The sequence below is a fragment of the Hypanus sabinus genome, chromosome 9, assembly GCF_030144855.1.
Source record: "Hypanus sabinus isolate sHypSab1 chromosome 9, sHypSab1.hap1, whole genome shotgun sequence".
Taxonomy (NCBI): domain Eukaryota; kingdom Metazoa; phylum Chordata; class Chondrichthyes; order Myliobatiformes; family Dasyatidae; genus Hypanus; species Hypanus sabinus.
Window position 1 is genome coordinate 10,015,258 of NC_082714.1, and position 20,267 is coordinate 10,035,524.

The following is a 20,267-nucleotide window of genomic DNA, read 5'->3' on the forward strand; positions in this document are numbered from 1 at the left end:
CTCCCATTTTGTGGCGGATGGAGCGAAGCTGCATGATGAAGCGGTCCTCCAATATATCAAGTTGATTGTATCTCTGGTGCTCCTGATGCAGACTCCTCTTCATCAGGGAGACATTTGATTAGAACTGAAGTGCAGGAAGTTGCTTATATACAACTGTTAATAACACTAAACTTTATGGTAAATATAGAATGCTATCCCTCACTTGCACTCCTGAGCATCTGTCCACCATCTGTGTAATGTTATATGACATATTCAGTCCATGTTATCACTATCAGACGTGGCAATGACTACACAGCCACAAGGATTTATGCAACTTTGTCAAATATGGTTTTAAAGATTTAATTATTTTAATTGTAATAGTGCTTACTTTAATTAAATAAAATAGAAATAGAGAAACATATTAGAGGATGCTTTATTGACGAGAAAGCAAAGACATTACATAAATGATAGAAAATATAACATTATTTGGAGAATCATAACTATTTAAACTAAATGACATGCCAAATGTCTGGAAATGCAGCTTAGCACTGAATGCAATATCGTGAAACCCGCTTACTACATATGAGAAAAAATGCAATTAAATAAGTTTTTATAATACCAGACCACAGCTTCATAAAATAAAAATAGCTAATTTAAAAAAATATAATTAAAAGTGTAAATAAGACTACACAAAATATCATAAACCTTCATTGTGAAGTTTGTTTTGGATTTTCTTTTAAAACCACGAAAACGGTAAGATTCTGATACCTGTTTCTTTGTATTAAAACCTGGTGTACAAGGCCTTGGGAAGGGCTGCAAGATCACCTAGACTGCATTGGAAGGCAGATCGAGGACCCCAACCCTCACTTTATGACTATACTTCAGTGCACACAAATAATAAATACCTGCCGCACCTTTTCAAGTCCTCGCTGACAAATCTAAGGTTTCTGGCAAAGTTTAAAAGAGGGATGCATGTTTAAATAATAAACAAGCTTGAATATGCACACAAGCTCACAAATTTAAAGAATGTTCCATTAATTTGACTCTGAAAGCGTGCAACTGTGTCACTGTACCTCTTGTTGATCGAAATAAATGCAATATTTAACACAGGCCACTCAGTGTAGCATTTTTGTTCATTACACCTATGATCAAAGCCACCTGTGTGGTCAAGAATAAAATATTATATAACCCATTGATTTTTAGATTCAGAATTTCAAATCATTCGATGTCTGCAATTGACGAGCAACATCATTTGAAACAGCTATAAATAGAAAAAAAATGCATTTAACTAGCAATGAACTTGGCCACCTACAAGTTTACATGGTATATTGTCTTACTGTAGCAGATTAAGCGATAAACTGGAATCCATTATTAAATATCACTTACAAAATGCAATGAGTTTTCGAGCTTTCATTCACAGAAAGCCCTTCTTGTGTCTAACGGCCTTTCAAAATTGGTTAAGTTTATTTCTAAATGTTACGTAAAACAAATAATATGCAATTTATTTGCATGAAGCTATTGCAACACAAATCAAGTTCAAGTGCACAAAATAACACAAGGGCAGCAATCTCCATCCAAGAGTTTCAAACAGTTAAAGAAATAAAACTGTTATATCGCTGAATATTCCGCTTGAGGATTTCGGAGCATGGACCCAGCACCCGTTCGAAGCGTGGACGATCCAACTTGACACACTTCAGTGGGCCGCGCGCAACTACAGTTGCCGCTCGTGGGCGATTCAGGAGAAGGGCAATTTCACCTAAATATCAAGAAGGTGGTCAGAATCAATATCATAAATTGTACAAGCTGTTTCTGTTTATGAAGACGAATATCTGGCACAAAGAACAGACAACTAGCTGGGATTTTCTTCGTTTATTTGGGGACAGGAGACTGTTGCTGAACAGTTTCTAACTAGAGTGAGTCACATGCACTTCTGCGGCCATTAGAGTCTACACCATGCTGAGAATGAGCAGTTTTTAAATAGCGGTAGTTGCATGTGTTTGTGTTCTGCAGTGATTTTTGTCAGCAACAGCTGCCAAGAAATAAGCAGCAAGTCAATTTGGAATAGTTTTGCTCACTGCGGTTTCGAACATTCAGGCTTGGAGATGCCAAAAGCGGCTAGGGGTGAAAATGAAACTATTTCACCACTTCAACAAGTGAGGAACTATGAAGAATTTGAAGGTATTGATGATCTTCTTGAATGTTATAATGAAAATGAAGATTTGAAGGATGCATTGTATGACAGCAGTCTACTACCATCACCATGTATCTGTGCTGAATTTTCTTCATTTACAGTCAACGAAAAGAACACAGCAGCATACACTGGATGACTTTCCCTATCAATAACTATTAGGAACTAATGGATTTTTATTTTTATTTTATTTTATTTTATTGAGATACAGTGCAGAATAGGCCCTTCGAGCCTCGTTGCCCAGCACTCCCCCGATTTATTGCTAGCCTGATCACAGGACAACTTACAATAACCAATTAACCTACCAACTGATATGTCTTTGTGAGAGGAAACCTACGCGGTCACAGGGAGAATGTAAACTCCTTATAGACAGCGGAAGGAATTGAACCCAGGTCGCTGGTACTGTGAAGTTTTGTGCTAACCACTACACTACTGTGCCAGAATATATAGTACTCTAGTTGCTTTCGTAGTATCCTAATTTGTTCTATATTTTTTTTAAATACATAATTTGTTTCTCAGTAGTTTGTCTTTTTTCTACACATTAACAATTTCCAGATTCTTCAGCTAATTGGGGCAGCTGCTTAAATGGAACAAAATGTACTGATCCTGATGTGTCCCAATTAACCAGAATTTGTTGTGCTGTGTTGGTCAGGTTGTGACATTCAACAAAACACTAAACAAATATAAAATGAATTATATAAAGTTCCAGGTTAAAGGACGGATATGAAATAAATTGTGCATAACACCCAAATTCCAGCATGTTCAGTGATCAACTAATCACAAATTACATTATTAAGTGCAAATATTCATCCAATCTCTTTAGAGTCTGTCAATTCAGCTTAACAAAAAGAGCTGAATTGACCTCCAGTAGGATAGATAACCAGAAAATGCCATTTAGAGGTTGGCAGCACCTGTTTAGCTTGGTCTACAGAGCTTTACGTGTTCCTTTGCTTAATATCTTCATCTTAAAATTTACCCAAGAGATTGCAACTGGAACTGGAATTCAAAACAAGCTGAGAAAACTACCTGGCAGCGTTGGAAGGAATTTAAAATGCCGTTTTATTTTATGTTGAGCCTTGTAAATATAATGGCCAGGCTTACTTCCTCTAATCTGTGCCAAATCAGTTAACCTTAATATAGCGTGTTATAACTCCCTCTGAAACCTGCTCAAAGGGGGAAAGGAGCAAGGTTTCAGGTTGGTTCCTGGTTACAGTTTAGTGCCTCCTGGTGGAATCTGTGGTTTTGCAGGCGTCCACAGTCACCTAAAGCTTCTGGGGCAGACTATGGACGTGGGTTTTCTCTTATCATTTGAATAAATGTGTTTTGCTGTAGACATCCTTTAAGAATAACTTTCCCTAGATTCACGTCAAAGTCCAAAAAAAAATTATTGGTTTGAAATTCAAAGTAAATATATTATCAAAGTACATAAACATCACCATATACAACTCTGAGATCCCATTTGCTTGTGGGCATACACAGTAAATTTAAGAAACACAATAGCATCAATGGCAGGCCACACCCAACAGGTCAAACAAACAACCAATGTGCAAATGACAAAAAACTGTGCAAATACAAAAGAATAATAATAATAAATAAATAAATAAATAAACAAACAATGTATATCAAGAACATGTGATGAAGAGTCCTTGAAAGTGAGTCCATTGGTTGTGGGCACAATTCAGTGATGGGGCAAGAGCCTGATGATTGAAGGGTTATAACTCTTCCTGAATCTGGAGGTGTGGTTCAAAGTATGTGCACGTCAGCATATACTATCCTGAGATTAATTTCCTTGCAGGCATTCACAGCAGATCAAAAAATAAATAGACTCAATGAAAAACCACACAAAAATTGACAAACAACCAATATGTAAAAGACAAATTAAGCAAATATGAAAAAAAATAATAAATAATACTGAGAACATAACTTGTAGAGTCCTTGAAAATAACCCGTGAACTTGGTGCGTACCTTGTTCCCAACGGCAGCAGTGAGGAGAGCAGAGACTGGGTGGTGGTTCAGGGGTTTAGTGTTTGAATGGAGTTTACACACTCCTGTGGACTTCACTCAGATGCTCCCATTTCCCTCCAAATCTCAAAGACATGTCAGCGGTAGGTTATTTAGGGGAGTGGGATGGGGGAAATTAGGCACATGAAAATGGGGAAAATAAGTGAGAATTAGGATTGACGTTATTGCTCCAAGGGATGGTTTAGGCATAATGGGTCACATGAAATAGAAGCATATTCTTTTTTATTCAGAGATACAGTGTGGAACAGGCCCTTTTGGCCCAATGAGCTACCCCGTCTAGCAACCCCACCTTTTTTAACAGTAGCCTAATCACAGGACAATTTACTATGACCAATTAACCTACTAACCAGTAAGAAATGGACTGTGGAAGGAAACTGGAGCACCTGGAGGAAACCCACATGTTAATGGGAACAATATACCAAATTTTTACAGAAGGCCCCAAAATTGAACCCTGAACTCTGACACCCCAAGCTACAATATGAGAACATTGACCTGGGCAAACTGCCGCTTCTTCTGGCTAGAGAGTTATATGTTTAGAAGTGCAACCATTTTTGGTAGCAAGAATTTCAAATACATTAGACCCAATCCTTTTTCACGTCATTCAAAGTGACTCAACAAGAGGCACTGGAATTCTTAAGTTTAAGGAATGAATTCCAACAGCTATTTCAGGTGTCCAAATCAGTATCGGCATCCTCTGGGCTTGGGACTTTGATCTCTGAAATTGTCCAATTTTACATTCATAAGAGAGATGAAAAGCTCACTTTCTACTTCAAACCACTACTCTTTAGCGAGATACTTTATTGATCCCAAAAGAAATTGCAGTGTCACAATAGCATTTCAACTGTACAGATATAATTATTAGAAGAGAAGTAGAAAGAATAAAGAACAAGCTACCACGAACAGTCTAACAGGAAGTGGGGGGGGGGGGGGTCATCACTTCCCCAGCTATAGGTTGACTCATTATCGAGCCTAACGGCTGGGGGTAAGAATGACCTCATATAGCACTCTTTGGAGCAGCGCAGTTGTCTCAGTCTATTACTAAAAGTGCTCCTCTGTTCAGCCAAGGTGCCATGCAGAGGGTGAGAAACATTGTCCAGAATTACCAGGATTTTCCATAGGGTCCTTTGTTCTACCACAACCTCCAATGTGTCCAGTTTGACTACAGACCCAGCCTTTCTGATCATTAGGGCCAACACAGAAAGATTTGATTACAAAGATATGTTTGCAAATACAAACCTGAACATTAACTGAATGGTAACAAAATTTGATCACTTTATAGTTTTCCATGTTTTACAAGCATGTCAGAAATGTTTTTTTTTCCCCCAGAGTGCTTTGTACAACAGTGTCTGCTTGCCTACAGACCAGTGTCTATAAGAGCTTACAGATGTCAGTTAAATAATTTAACACATTGCAATGCTACAGTTTACAGTATGTAATAAGTGATAGTGAATGCTGCTGTAATTTCTTTGAAGTGGATCACTGCTGAACTTCATCCTGTTTGTTTATTTATGAATTTTCAAGTCCAATATCTTATAATACTGGAAATTATATGGATTACTCCAAGGGGTACAAACAAAATCTAGTCTGAGTTAATAATTTAACAATTTAGATTCTGGATATTTTGTACGTTAAGCCAGAAAGTTCATTTTATTTTTAAAAAGAGATTTTTTTTATTGTTGTTTCATTGCCATATAAAGAGCTTTTAATCCACAGCTGCTAAAACTCAATTCATCGCATACTCATCATGTTAACCAGTTTGTGCCCAATTCGGCATTCCTTTTCAATTTTGACAAAGAATTGTTACTGCCCAGAGCCTTTGAAAGCATAAAATGTACTCTCAGTATTCATTTATGAGTTATAGTTAAACAATTTAACATAATTAAGAAATCAAACAAGCCCTTAATTTTAATTATGCAAACAAACTTAAAGTAAATACTCACCAAAATAGTCAGAAGGTCCTAGTCTTCCAACCTCCACGTATTCCTCATTATCAGATCGGCGCTGTAGGACTGAAGCTGTGCCCTAAAGAATAAAATTAATTAACTGTAAATGAAATTTCAAAGCACGTTTTTTTAGCAGGAAGTAACAAGTTGAAGAATAAAACTTGATGCTGGGTCTTTAAATTCAAAAGTGGCTACCATCCACTTGTCTGAAATATTTACTCCAGCTTGTGGGTAAATACCATTTTCAACAGCAAACTATAATTATGAAGTTCAGACCATCCATCCATTTATAAAATATTATGGTCTACACCTCAATTTTTATTCAAATATTATTATAAAATATTGACATGCAAGTCAACAGAACAAGCATATTACAAGATATTTTATCGTTTATTATTAAATAATCATCTCAAATTTTGTGGGGGCTTTGTTATATTGAGGCACTATATAAGTGCTGATAATTGAATACTTGATACCAAACATTGTGTGTTTAATATAAATAATCTTTATACAGTAGCAAAGAGAAAATCTTTTTATTATTACATTTACAAATCATATTTCAACCTTTTAAGAATACAAATTACCATGTTGTGGATTTTTGGCTGTCAGATTAATAGGCTAAAGTTTTCCATTTATACATACAAGTAATATAACAGAAAGATCCAAACTTATATGTATAGAACTTGTAACAATGTTTTTGAGATTTGAAATTCAGTAAACTTTCAGTATCTTTTAAAGCTTGTCACTTTCTAGCACGGTACCTGGGCTTCTTTGAATTTTAGAAATTTTAAAGATCAACTTGTCACATGTATATTGAAACACAGAGTGAAATGCATCAATTGTGTCAAATCAAATCAATGAGGATTGTGCTGGGCAGACCACAAGAGTCACCACACTTCTGGCACTAACATGATGTGCCCACAACTCACTAACTTTAACCATACATCTTTGGAATAGTGGAAGAAACCAGAGAACCCGGAGGAAACCCACGCGGTCATAGGAAGAACATAATAAACTCTTTAAAGACAGCGACATGAATAGATCCTTAATCTTATAGCTGGCTCCGTAACAGTGTTGTGCTAACCACTACGCTACCATGCCACCCTATAACAACTTTGTCCAACATTGCTTCAGGCAATAATTTATCTAATGTATAGATTCCTTATTGATTAGGAACATGTAGCATTGTATGAGAGGATACTGATTATTAAATTATATTTAAAAAAACAAGAAAATCTATTTGACTCGCATTCCTTAACATAATACACAAACACAATCTCAATAATTGCCACTTGTAGGTAAAAAAAACTAACCACAATTTTAAGTTTATAACCAAAGTCATTAGAACTTTTCAAATAAAATATGAAGAATTTAACTTGCAGAAGCTATTAATGTGCACTATTTTTGCCATTATGCAGTTTTTGCTTAATGCTAAATAACAAGCTTTATTATAAAATTGACAGCAACGTCATTTTTCTGTTTCTGTTCCATCTTGCTTTTCTGTCTGCATTGAGTTCACCAGGCAGAGACTTGCAAGGAAGTGTTGGCAACTCTTGCAGAACTGAAAATATTCCTCTAAGTGCATGCCATTACACTGGAGATTCCCACGCAAATGTAAGATCTACAACTTGTTGGCTACTTTACCAGTAATTTTCTGACTATGCTTCATCTTGGACCCAGCGGAGTCAAGCAGCAGAATGTGAACTTACAGCAATCACCCCACTGAACCTGTACCAGTCAGAACTGGTCATTTCAATCACTGGGATCTGTGAGGGTCCAAGGAAACCTTCTGGTAATTGTTTTTAAAACTATATGCAATGCTCTCAACTTTGAATTAAAATAGGCTGTAACTAATTTTTCATTGGTTAATTTTTAGAATGCTCTGAATGGTAACAATATTCAGAAACATTTAAAAATTTTTGACAGGGTAGACAGTCTAAGCCAGCAAGCCTGGCTTAAGGCAACTATTGAATTTTTTTTCTCATTTTCTTAGGTAGGGTTATCTGGAACTTACTTGGCTTTAAGTTATATAGACTACAAATGGCTTTGCCACACTGCTTCAGATTGGCCTCAGAAAACACTATTTTTTAAAATAGCACTTTGTATTTGGCCAATGGTGGCCAGGTACAACTCCGTGATGACAAAGTTCTGTTACGTAGTCTTACGGTTCAACAAATGGCCCACAAGTAAAAAATACATTCTTTCCTTTCTGATAGTGAATAAACAGCATATTTTCAACATCTTCTCAGTCTGAAGACCAGACTCAAAAACGGTTACTTTTCCCAAGCAGTAAGGTTGATCAGCATCTCCACTCATTAATCCACCCCACCACAACTATATCATTTTCTGTCACAGACACAGTCTTGTGCCTATGGACATACAATTAGTATATGTATATTAAGCTATTTTATGAATTTATATTTATTGTGTTTCTTATCATTGTATTCTTTACCTTTTTGTGTTTTTTCTCATGCTACATCAAATTAAAAGTAACAATTATTATGTTGTCCTTTACGCTTGTGTACTCAAAATGGCATTAAACAATTTTGAAACTTAAATTTATTTTACATTACTAGTACTTCCACATTTTGGTACTACTTCACTCAATATCATGCATCTTTGAAGAATGCTTGTTCTCTTCCCCGTTTCATTCAATCCTCTTACAGGGCTGACTCGTACGTCACTTTACCAGTGCTACAAAGGGTTCTCACATAGTAGTTTTCTTAAAGACAATGACACGTTTGTGTCTATCCTGCATCCTCAGATTTAATTTCAGATTAGCAACATTTGCAGTCGTTTCTTTTTTAACTGATTTCGTCAGTTCATTCTCTTCTTTCATCTGTGATTCAAAGTTGCTTTCCAATTCTATTAGGAAAATTATTCTGAGTAACAGCTGCTGACTGGAGGAGGAGGTGGCATTAACAGTTAATGTCTGCATTATTTAAACCCAAGGATAAAACTCCTCCTTGTTCAGTGAAACAGTGAGACAGATTATGTGCTGATATGTAGAGTTTATGTTCTTACACGTCAGATCTGAAGTGGCCTTATGCTGCTTCCTGAAAGCCAAGAATCGGCCTTGACTCGCTCAGTTCTTTTCCGTCCCTCCCCACCCTGAAAGGTCAGAATGATTGTCTACAGGATACCATTTAACACTAAGTCACCTCTAGAATGCCCTTATTTGCCTTCACCTCTGGATAAGAGGCAGTGACATTGCACTCAAAGAACAATTTGATGACCTGTGTGATGCATCTGATTATGAAATAAATTACTTTTTGTTAATCTAATAAGACAAAGATAAATGGTTAACATAAGTGAGCCAGTGAGAGAATGTGACAGAAACATTTGAAGCAACACACACAAAACATTGGAGGAATTCAGCAGGTAAGGCAGCATTGATGGAAGTGACGATGGAAAAGGGCCAAGATGTCACTTGCTTACATGTACATTCAGAGTCAACAATTCGGGCTGAGACCCTTCATCGGGACTGGAAAAGAAGGGGGAAGAAGCCAGAGTAAGAATGTGCAGGGAGGGGAAGATCGATGCAAGAATGTGGCAAGCAGCCAATTGATCACATGGTGAACCAGTCGGGCTTCCTACACGCAGGAGGCACTCTTCTCTGCCGCAAGTTGTTGAGTGCACATGTTTTTGTCTTGGTCAGCCTGGGTTTCTAGCCTCCGCACTGTAAGTTTCCCAGTGTGTATGGTGGCTAACACAATTCAGTAAAACCCTGAATGCTGACAAGAAAATGAAGCTCAGGGTCGTTATATATTGCCATACATGTACTTTGATAATAAATTTGTTTTGAACTTTGAACATCCTTTAAAAGTACCACTGATAAGTTGATCAGGAAACGCCCTGGAACTCTTATAGGAAAGATTTTGCTGTCTCAGTAAAACATTGGGACCTGCTGGCAGTGCAGTTCAATCATCTCCCTGCTTTTATTGCTCACCTCTAACTCAGTATACCCAAGGAGATGCTGTACTCCTCACCATCCTTGTGCCTGGAGTTACTCCCACCTTGGAAGCTTGAAGCATTACCACAGGCAAGCCTGAAAATGGGTCACATGTTAACGGAAGTGTAAAGGACTGTCAACAGCTCAAGCAGTATCTATGGAAAGGAATAAAGAGTTGATATTTCAGCAGAGACCCTTTATCAGGATCCTACTTCTGTCTTGATGAAGGCTCTTGGCCTGAAACACCTGTTTTGCATCTTCAAAACATTAAAAATTAATTGAAAGAAAAACACGGAGCTGGAGATATTATGTCTACTTTGATCTTTAGTGAGGAGCGTGCTTATGACATGGTGGTGTAATGATGTATGCCATTTATGTACTTTTACATATAACACATAATAAATTATGCAAAGAATGCTTAATCAAATATATTTACAATATTACTGAAATACTAAATACACAACATCAACTCTAGATAGATGCAGGCTTATCTGCTGAGTTCCTTCATCATTAAGAGGCCCTTCCAAGATTCAGAAAAAAATAACAACCTCATTGTCTACGTTTTCGAAGAAGACAAAGGATGAGCAAAATCTCATCCCAGAAAACAAAAACAAAAGTCTATAATGAATAAACAAGTGGGGCCCAGTCCAGACAAGAAAGTGCCTAAGAACCACTGTCAGAAGACTCAACCACTTATTTCATGGCTTAAGTAAAAATAGGTAATATTACGCAATCAAGTTATTTAGGATTTCAGTAGATATTTCTTAATATAATCACTGTTATCTAATTACTGTATCATCCTCCTTCCACTCTATGAAATTATGACCATAATTAGTATTTGTGTAGAAAACAGTTCTATGATTGTCCAAATGTTGTGCTGCAGTCCCACACCCATTCCTCTGCTGAGTACAGAGCCCCTTCCAATACACTCTTACAACAAGTACAGACCGGTGTAACTTGCCTTGGGCAGATACTTCCTTCACGTTTATTTTCTGACAGCCAGTTTCAAAACCAGTGACTGGTTCAAAGGATTATAAGGTCAAATAAATGAATACTACTAAGAAAAGGTTAGAATTTACTCAGTTTGCTTTAGAATATTTGAGTCAGGTGCCAGATTATATCAGTTGCTTTTCAAAACTATTGTCTTAGATTTAATGTTAATTAGAAGCTAACCAAATAAATTTCAACCAGAAGCTATGAACTGAAACCCCAATGGTGCTTACACCCAACTCTCATATCCGGTCCTTTGCAAGTGGTGGGTTTTCAGACTGGCTGTGTGGCCTAGCACTTCACTATCTCCAGGAATGGCTTGGAAGACATGTGCCCTCGGGGAGCGGCCTCCCATGGTTGACCTGGTTTCTCGTCAACTTTGGTGACTGAAGCGTCGCGGGAGACTGAAACACTGTGACAGCAGGCGGTGTGTTTAATAATCACCAGGTGCTGTCAGAAGAAGGCCCTTGTACTCAAGCTATCTCTCTTTTGATGGAGAGTGAGAGCCTGTCAGTCTTCGAGATGGGGGACTTGGAGAAGCAACATGGAAGATTGTAACACTGGAACACTGAGTTGCTGGTTTCCGCTCTTCTTGTTACAGAAATTACCTCTCTCTTTCTCGCTGGAGAGAGAGCACCTGTCTGAGATACCTAAGTACGGAATTATGGACTGTAGTTTTGATGGACTCTGGATCAATACCTCTTTGGGTGCTCTTGCTGTTGCTTGCATGGTGGGGGTTAGGTGTGGGGTCATCTGGCACAAGTGGGGGAGGGGGGTTAATGCTTTTGCGAAGGGTGGATGGAGGGGGTTTTCGATGTTGCTATCATTCATTCAATGGGGTTTCTTGTTTTGTGGATGTCTGTGAAGAGTACGAATTTCAGGTTGTATACTGTATACACTCTCTGATATTAAATGAAGTTTTGAAAACAACCTAAACCAAAAAAAATTGCATTTGATTTATCCTTTTGAACTGCAGACAAGTTTAATTGCCTGAATAGCAGAAATTACCAGTGAGTACACATATTTATTTCTACAAACCACAATTTTCCGGCCAGCCACATTTTAGCAACCCAAACTGCAAACCAAATCATTTAAAATAGTTCAGTATGAACGAGAAATATGGATCAAAAATTTGAGAGGTGAGGCAGAGCAGTAAAAGACTGGCAAGAATTTTGACAGTTAATATTTAACAAGTATGGAAAAAGAGATTAAAGAACATAGGAAAATAAAGTGCAAACGGGGAAAGATAGACAGAAAGGCAGACAGAACAAGCAGAATTAGTGTTTCATTTTCTAAAATTAAAACTGTATTTTAAGTGCATTTTTAATGGTGTTGAGAACAATAAAGCAATTATGCAAAGGTATAATCAGAGAAAGTTTCAATCAACATGTTACTGAGGCAACTGCACTTTAGTCAGCTCTTGGAGTAAGCATCTGTAAGTTAGTAATGATGTATATTGTTGATTTTCCATATTACAACTTCCTAGAATAGCTGACTATACCAGCCACCTCCTGCTCTCAGTACTTGTGCTGCTGTTCACACCTACTCATTTCACCCCTTCTTGCTACTGCAATCATTGGCACTGGTCCAACCACACCCCTCCTCCCAACTTTGTGATCCAGGTAGCTGGCTACACACTCTTTGCTGCTGGTGGCAAAATACAGTCTTAGAAACTATTCCTTTTCATTTTGTTCTGGCTGTATAACCACACTTTATCACACATTAGAATCCACCTAAGAACCTCTAAGTGGCTTTGACTGAGCATATAGGAGTGGTCTACAAGTGGACGGAATATGTAGTGCCCTTATCATTATTTTATCAGTTTTCTGTAGCTAGGCATTTTAGTAGCTTTGTTGATGTAGGGTTTAGCTTTTTGAAAAGTACCGCAAGTAGTCCAAGGGTTTAACAAGAGTTCACGCTTTGTACTAGCAATAGCAGGTAAAGAATGTAAAGTGCTTAAAAAAAACTTAGAAAGTGTGGCATGGCTGCATAGCAGCTAGTATAATGCTTTACAGCACTAGCGATCAGAACATTGGGATTCAATTCCCACTACTGTACTGTCTAAAGGGTCTGTACACTCTCCAAGTGACTGTGTGCATTTCCTCTGGGCGCTCTGTCTTCCTCTCACGTTCCAAGAATGATGTACCAGTTAGAGTTAGGTGTGGGCAATGGTGGTACCGGAAGCATAGCGACACTTGTGGGCTGACCCCAGCACATCCTTGGACTATGTTGGCCTTTGATGCAAATGACACCTTTCACTGTTATGTTCCAATGTACATGTAACAAATAAAGCTTTTTTATATATATTACTCTTTCATAAATAGAAACATTTGTATTCACCAATACCAATGAGTCAATAAATTGTGGAGGAAGTTTACGCATTTAACAAGTTAGAAAATGCCAAACAATTATTTTAAAAATGCATCAAACATTGAAAAGATAAAGTTAGATCAAACATAGACAGGTCAACACGGAAAACTCTAAAGATAACAAACAATGAACCAGTGACTGAATCATCTAATCTACTAAAGGCCACACATTGTTAGCCAAAAGGTTACAATGGCTTCCAAACAAAGATTCACTCATTTGGAAAATTATTAGTAATTCATGTTGAATAAAATGGCAACATCAAACAGAGGAAAAGATTCATACTTCAATTGCTTTTTGTGTACAAAAGGCTAAATTCTGAAGGTTACGTCATAAGAACGGATTAATTGATAGTTTAAATCAGTTGTGTGATTAAACTTCCAGAAATTTGTACAATTGGAGCTGACAATCTTACTCTGAAGGCTACCTGACATGCAGGAAACCTTGTGTACATTCTTAAAATGGGCCAATATCAACTTAAGAACCTCTTTCCAAAATGATTCAGATACCAGGCAGAGCAGAAGCCAGGTACATTCTGCTAAAACTTCTTAATTCCTTCAGTGGGTTAACCAGTGGCTCTTAAAAGTATCACAAGAGGCAACTAAGGAGGTAATGTGGTCTGGCAGAACATTACTGTGGACCTTCAACCATACCACTACTCCCACAGAGGTTCCAAATAAACTAACAAGATGTTATCAGGAAGCTAATTCCCAACACTTGCTTTCCTTGCCACAATGCAGCACCTTATCTCCAGAGAAAATAGGAAACTGTTCAATCTGTATCACTTCCGCTACAGAACCAAGGTCATGCCAATCTTAGTCAAGCTGCTGGACCAAGACATCACTTGCTTATGTGTACATTCAGAGGCCAGCTGTGAGGGAATGACCCTTTATTGTAAAGATTCATTGTAACATCTCCAATAGGATGCAGAGGAGATTTACCAGGATGCTGTCTGGTTTAGAGAGCAAGTCGTACGAGGAAAGGTTGAGTGACACAGGGTTTTTCCTTTTTGCAGTGAAGGAACTTGATAGAAGTGTATAAGATAACAAAGACGCACTGACAGATCAGAGAGACAGCATGTTTTCTCAGGGCAGAAATGGCTAATTTGAAAGGGCATAATTTTAAGGTTACTGGAGGAAAGTATAGGGAGATGTAGGATTCTATTTTTATACAGAGAGTGGTGGGTATGTGGAATACGTTGCAGATGTGGAGACATCAGGGACATTTAAAGAGACTCTTAGATAGGAACATAGTTGAAAAGAAACTGGAGGGTCATGCGGGAAGGGAGTGTTAGATTGATCTGGGAGCAGGTTAAACAGTCAGCAATACAAGAAGGGCTTGTTGTTCTGGCCAATAATCATTTCAATTGTACCAATTCAGCATGGTACTTTCAACCTGAAGAGGCTTCTTCAAGAGCATGTAAATGGTGAAAGGTGCACATCACCTGCCATCCTACTCATCTGCTTGTCCTATCAGGAAGGAGCTGCAGCACAGCCCACAGATCCTGTTCTAGGATCACCACCCACCTCAGAAAACAAAGAACTTAAGTGGCAATAAATTATTCTCAACTCCACGGGATGGCCTAAGTAAACAGTAATAATAACATTCACTGAGACGAAAATTTCAGTAAATTGTGAAGCAATTTCTGTGATTACATAAATTGTAGTCATCATGGAAAAATATAAAAGAAAGCTTTTTAGTCATAAGCATGAGAAATTCTGCAGATGCTGGAAATCCAAAGCAATACATACAAAATACTGGAAGAACTCAGCAAGTCAGGCAACAACTATGGAAATGCATAGACAGTCAACGTTTCCGGCCAAGACCCTTCATCACGGCTGGAAAGGAGAGGGTAAGATACCAAAATAAAAAGGTGGGGGAGAGGGGAAGAAGGATAGCTAAAAGGTGATAGGTGAAGCCAGGTGGGTAAGGAAGATAAATGGCTGGAGAGGAAGGAATCTGATAGGAGAGGAGTGTGGACCATAGGAGAAAGGGAAGGAAGAGTGAACTGATAGGAGGGTGAGAAGAGGTAGAGGTCAGACTGGGGAATAGAGGAAAAGGGTTAGGGAACAGAACCTTTTTTTTACTGTAAGGAGAAATAAACATAGTCAATTCTCTACATAGTCTCAAGTTAAGCCAACTGTAAACTATGGTAGGAAAATACATTAAACTTTGCTTCAGCAGATAAAGGAAGACAGATTTTTGTCTGATCTAGTTTGATTAATACAAATTAAGTGTCAAAGTGACAAAAAGTTAAAAAGGAATTCTGTTAGTTAATTTCAATTAATTAACTGTTGCTTATTATCCATATAGTAGATATAACTTCCTGAAAGATTAAGATGCTTTTTAAAATATTTTGCAAGGTATGAAGTGAAAGATTTCTTGGCAAAATGGTAACATCAGAATCAGACTTATCACTGACACAAATTGTGAAATTTGTTGTTTTGCAACAGTACAGAGCAATATATTAAAAAATTACTAAGTTACAATAAGAAATATATATAAAAATAAAAAGTAAGTGCACAAGAAAAAGCAAAATAGTGAGGTAGTGTTTGGGGACAGATCGTAAATGAGAGGGGAAGCTGTTCCTAAAAGGTGCAATTGGTTACAAATATAAAAAATTAAGTTTAACATTATATGATTTTTTTCCCCATGTTTAGAACAGAGCCACTTGTACAAAGCATATCAGAATAAGTGGTTTGTGGGATAAAATGTGAAATAATTTTAATGCAGAAAATCAGCTAGACAGAACAAACAAAAGTTATTACCTTGGTGAATACATCCTTTATTCAGGTAGCATTAGCAACAAAATTAATGATCAATTGAGGTACATTCTTATAGGGATTTACCTTGATAGGAGTGTATGCTTAAGGTAATGGCATCTTTAGTCTATCCCTATCAGGTCAAATTTTATTTGCTATTGATCCCAGAGGGGTACAGAAGGAATGTACCAAGGGGGCCTCATTTGAAGCAACATCATTACATTCTCAGAGTGCTGGTATCTTTGGCGGAGCACGCACATGCAGCCATGATTATCAAAGACATCACTGGCCCCAAACATCCTCTCTTCCCTCTTCCAGTGGGCAGAAAAGGTACAAAAGACTCACATACCAAAAGGCTCAGGGACAGCTTCTACCCTGTTGTTATAAGACTATTGAAGGGCTTCCTAGTATAGTAAGATGGACCTTTGGCCTCAAATTCTACCCATGATCTTGCACCTTATTGTCTACCTGCAATGGAATTTTTCTGCAGCTGTTACACTTCATTCTGCATTCTATTATTGATTTACCATCTTTTACCTCAATGCTCAGTGTAATAAATTTTATGCAAGACAAGCTTTTCACTGTAGGCACATGTGACAATAATAAAGTAATTCCAATTCCAGCAGAATAAACACAAGACAATCTGCAGATGCTGTAAATCTAAAGCAACCCACACAAAATGCTGGAGGGAACTTAGCAGGTCAGGCTGCATTTATGGAAATGCACAAACAATCGATGTTGCAGGCCAAGACTCTTCATAAGTCCTGAAGAAGGGTTTTGGCATGAAACATCGACTATTTATTCATTTCCATAGATGCTGCCCGCTGAGTTCCTCCAGCATTCTGTGTATATTGTCTAATAAATGAAAAATGCAGCAAATAACACTTTTGACAAAACTTTCAATGGCTTGCAGTGATTTTTAACTCTGATCATGACTATGTACCAGGAGCCAACAATGTTACACTTCAATAAACTGTGAAAACAAACTACAGTCGGCTCTCCTTATCTGCGGGGGATTGGTTCCGGGACCCCCCGCGGATACCAAGAAACACAGATGCTCAAGTCCCTTATTCAACCTGTCTCAGCACAGTGGACATTAGGACCCGGCGGCGGCGCCCACAGTGTTTCTTTTCCATTAACGGAAAATGATCACGATTGAAAATAAAGTGGAAATAATAAAGTGATCAGAAAGAGGTAAAATGCCATCGGTCATTGGAAAAGCGTTAGGCTACAGTTGGTCAATGATTGGAACCATTTTAAAGGATAAAGTGAGAATTATGGAGCAAGTGAAGGCCCTGCCCCGATGAAAACTACAATTATTACTAAGCAATGCAGTGGTTTAATTATTGAAATACATACATTTCTTAAGTGTTTTATATGCATAGAAAGGTAAAATATACACTATATACTAAGACAAACATTTGACTAACTGATGCTAAATAATACCAGATGTACCTGTTCCGACTTAGAGAACTTCAGTTTTTTTTTTATTCCTGATCCGCGGTAACTTATGCATATCCTCCTGTATACTTTAAGTCGTCTCTAGATTACTTATAATACCCAATACAATGTAAGTAGTTGTTATACTGTATTGTTTAGCGAATAATGACAAGAAAAAAAGTCTGTACCTGCTCAAACAACAAGTTTGAGAACTTATGGGTTTTCCCGATCCGTGGTTGGTTGAATCTGCGCACGCGGTACCAGCGGATAAGGAGGGCCAACTGTATTCATTGCTAATAAATTGCAGGGAGCTTGGATACCTAATTTGTAGCAAGTGCTATTGTACAGTAAAGTCAAAACCAATTTATTCAGAAGGCACAATCTATGCACACTACTGCAGTTTTTCCTTTGAAAGAAATTTCTCCAGAAAAATTCAGTGTGTGAGATCCAGTTACATACAAGGTATGAATCAGATCAGGTTTATTATCACCAGCATGTGACGTGAAATTTGTTAACTTAGCAACAGTAGTTCAATGCAATACATAATCTAGCAGAGAGAACAAATAAAATAAACATAAGTAAACAAGTACATCAATTACGTATATTGAATAGATTTTTTTTAAATGTGGAAAAAAATACTGTATATTATAATAAATGAGGTAGTGTCCAAAGCTTCAATGTCCATTTAGGAATCGGATGGCAGTAGGGAAGAATCTGTTCCTGAATCACTGAATGTGTGACTTCAGGCTTCTGTATCTCCTACTTGATGGTAACAGTGAGAAAAGGGCATGCCCTGGATGCTGGAGGTCCTTAATAATGGACGCTGCCTTTCTGAGACACCAACTCCCTAAAGATGTTCTGGTCACTTTGTAGGCTAGTGCCCAAGATGGAGCTGACTAGATTTACAACCTTCTGCAGCTTCTTTCGATCCTGTACAGTAGCCCCTCCATACCAGACAGTGATGCAGCCTGTCACAATGCTCTCCACGGTACATCTACAGAAGTTTTTGAGTGTATTTGTTGACATGCCAAATCTCTTCAAACTCCTAATGAAGTATAGTTGCTGTCTTGCCTTCCTTATGACTATATTGGTATGTTGGGACCAAGTTAGATGCTCAGACATCTTGACACTGTGGAACTTGAAGCTCCTCACTCTCTCCACTTCTGATCCCTCTACAAGGGTTGGTATGTGTTCCTTTGTTTTACCCTTCCTGAAGTCCACAATCAGCTCTTTCGTCTTACTGACATTGAGTGCCAGGTTGTTGCTGTGGTACCATTCCACTAGTTAGCATATCTCACTCCAGTACGCCCTCTCGTCACCACCTTGAGATTCTACAACAATGGTTGTATTGTCAGCAAATTTGCAGATGGTATTTGAGCTATGCCTAGCCACAGCCATGTGTGTACAGAGAGTAGAGACCTTTTCAGACACTTAATTTAACCGACAGGAGCGCTTGCAATCAAATAGACAGTGCAAACTTCCCAGGCTTTTATTTTCAGATAAACTATTGACCTATGGCCAAGATATAAAAAAACCTTGCTGCCTTTTGCGTAATATTTCTTTTTGCACTTCGGGGTAGTTGATGCTCCTGTTGCCGTATGCACGGTTTGTTTTTTGTGCATGGGGTGTGAGGTTGATACTCTTTGTTGCCATTTGCACAATTTGTTTTTTGGTGTGGGATGAGGGGTTGATGTTCTTGTTGAATGATTTGGGTTTTTTTCTGCATGGAGAGGTTTGATATTTGTTTCCTTTTGTGCATGGGAGGGCGGGGGGGTTTGATGTTTTTCTTTGAACAGCTTCCATGGTTTTCTTTGTTTTGTGGCTGTCTAGAGAAGTCAATCTCAGAGTTGTACACTGCATGCATACTTTGATAATATCTTCTTCAGGCAAGGACATAAAAAGTTAGTCCCAGTGTCATGTTCAATGATAAATATACAAAAAATAGACAATGATACAAGACCAAAATAATTCCGATTCAGATAAGGCAAATGGAATCCATGATGATTTGGTAGATTGGATTCACAATTAGTTTGGCCACACATGACAGCTGGTAATCATGGAGGAGTATTCTGACTGGAGGTCTGTGACCAGTGATGCAAGAAGGTACACAGATAATGGCAGAAACCTCAGAAGCATTGATGTACAGAGGGATCTTGGCATGCAAGTCCACAGCTCTCTGAAAGTAGAAATACAAGTAGATAGATTGGTAGATGCAGCTTACAGCATTCTTGGCTTCAATGGTGGGGCACTGAGTATCAGGTTGCAGCTGTATAAAAGTTTGATTAGAACACATTTGTGCTGTTCTGACCACCATATTACAGGAAAGATGTGGAGGCTTTGGTTGGGGTGCTGAGGAGGTCTATCAAGTCATTAGTTTATTAGTTCTGAAATATATTTTTATTATCTATTGCTTTATTTGTGTTGCATGTGAGTTATATGTATCATGTTATGCACCTTGTTTCATTTGGCAGTATACGTGCATGCAGATGAATGACAATACACTTGAACTTGAGTTTTAAGGAGGAGTTGGACAAATCCTTGTATTGTTTTTACCAAAATGTCGGTGGCTGAGGGGCACCTGATTGAAGGTTAGAAAATTATGAGAGTTACAGATAAGGTAGATA

The 20,267-nt window shown here is 37.9% G+C and overlaps 1 protein-coding gene across 3 annotated transcripts in view; it reads right to left on the minus strand.

Moving 5' to 3' along the window:
• Positions 1–380: 380 nt before the first annotated feature.
• prkar1b (protein kinase, cAMP-dependent, regulatory, type I, beta) overlaps positions 381–20,267 on the minus strand; it is a 159,496-nt gene continuing 139,609 nt past the window's right edge. For all 3 annotated transcript variants that reach the window (XM_059979029.1, XM_059979032.1, XM_059979031.1), the window contains 2 exons: positions 6,130–6,211; positions 381–1,735 (listed from right to left, as the gene is read on the minus strand). In XM_059979029.1, coding sequence (XP_059835012.1) covers positions 1,563–1,735; positions 6,130–6,211 — 255 coding nt within the window. In that variant the 3' untranslated portion in view covers positions 381–1,562. The remainder of the gene's footprint in view (positions 1,736–6,129; positions 6,212–20,267) is intronic.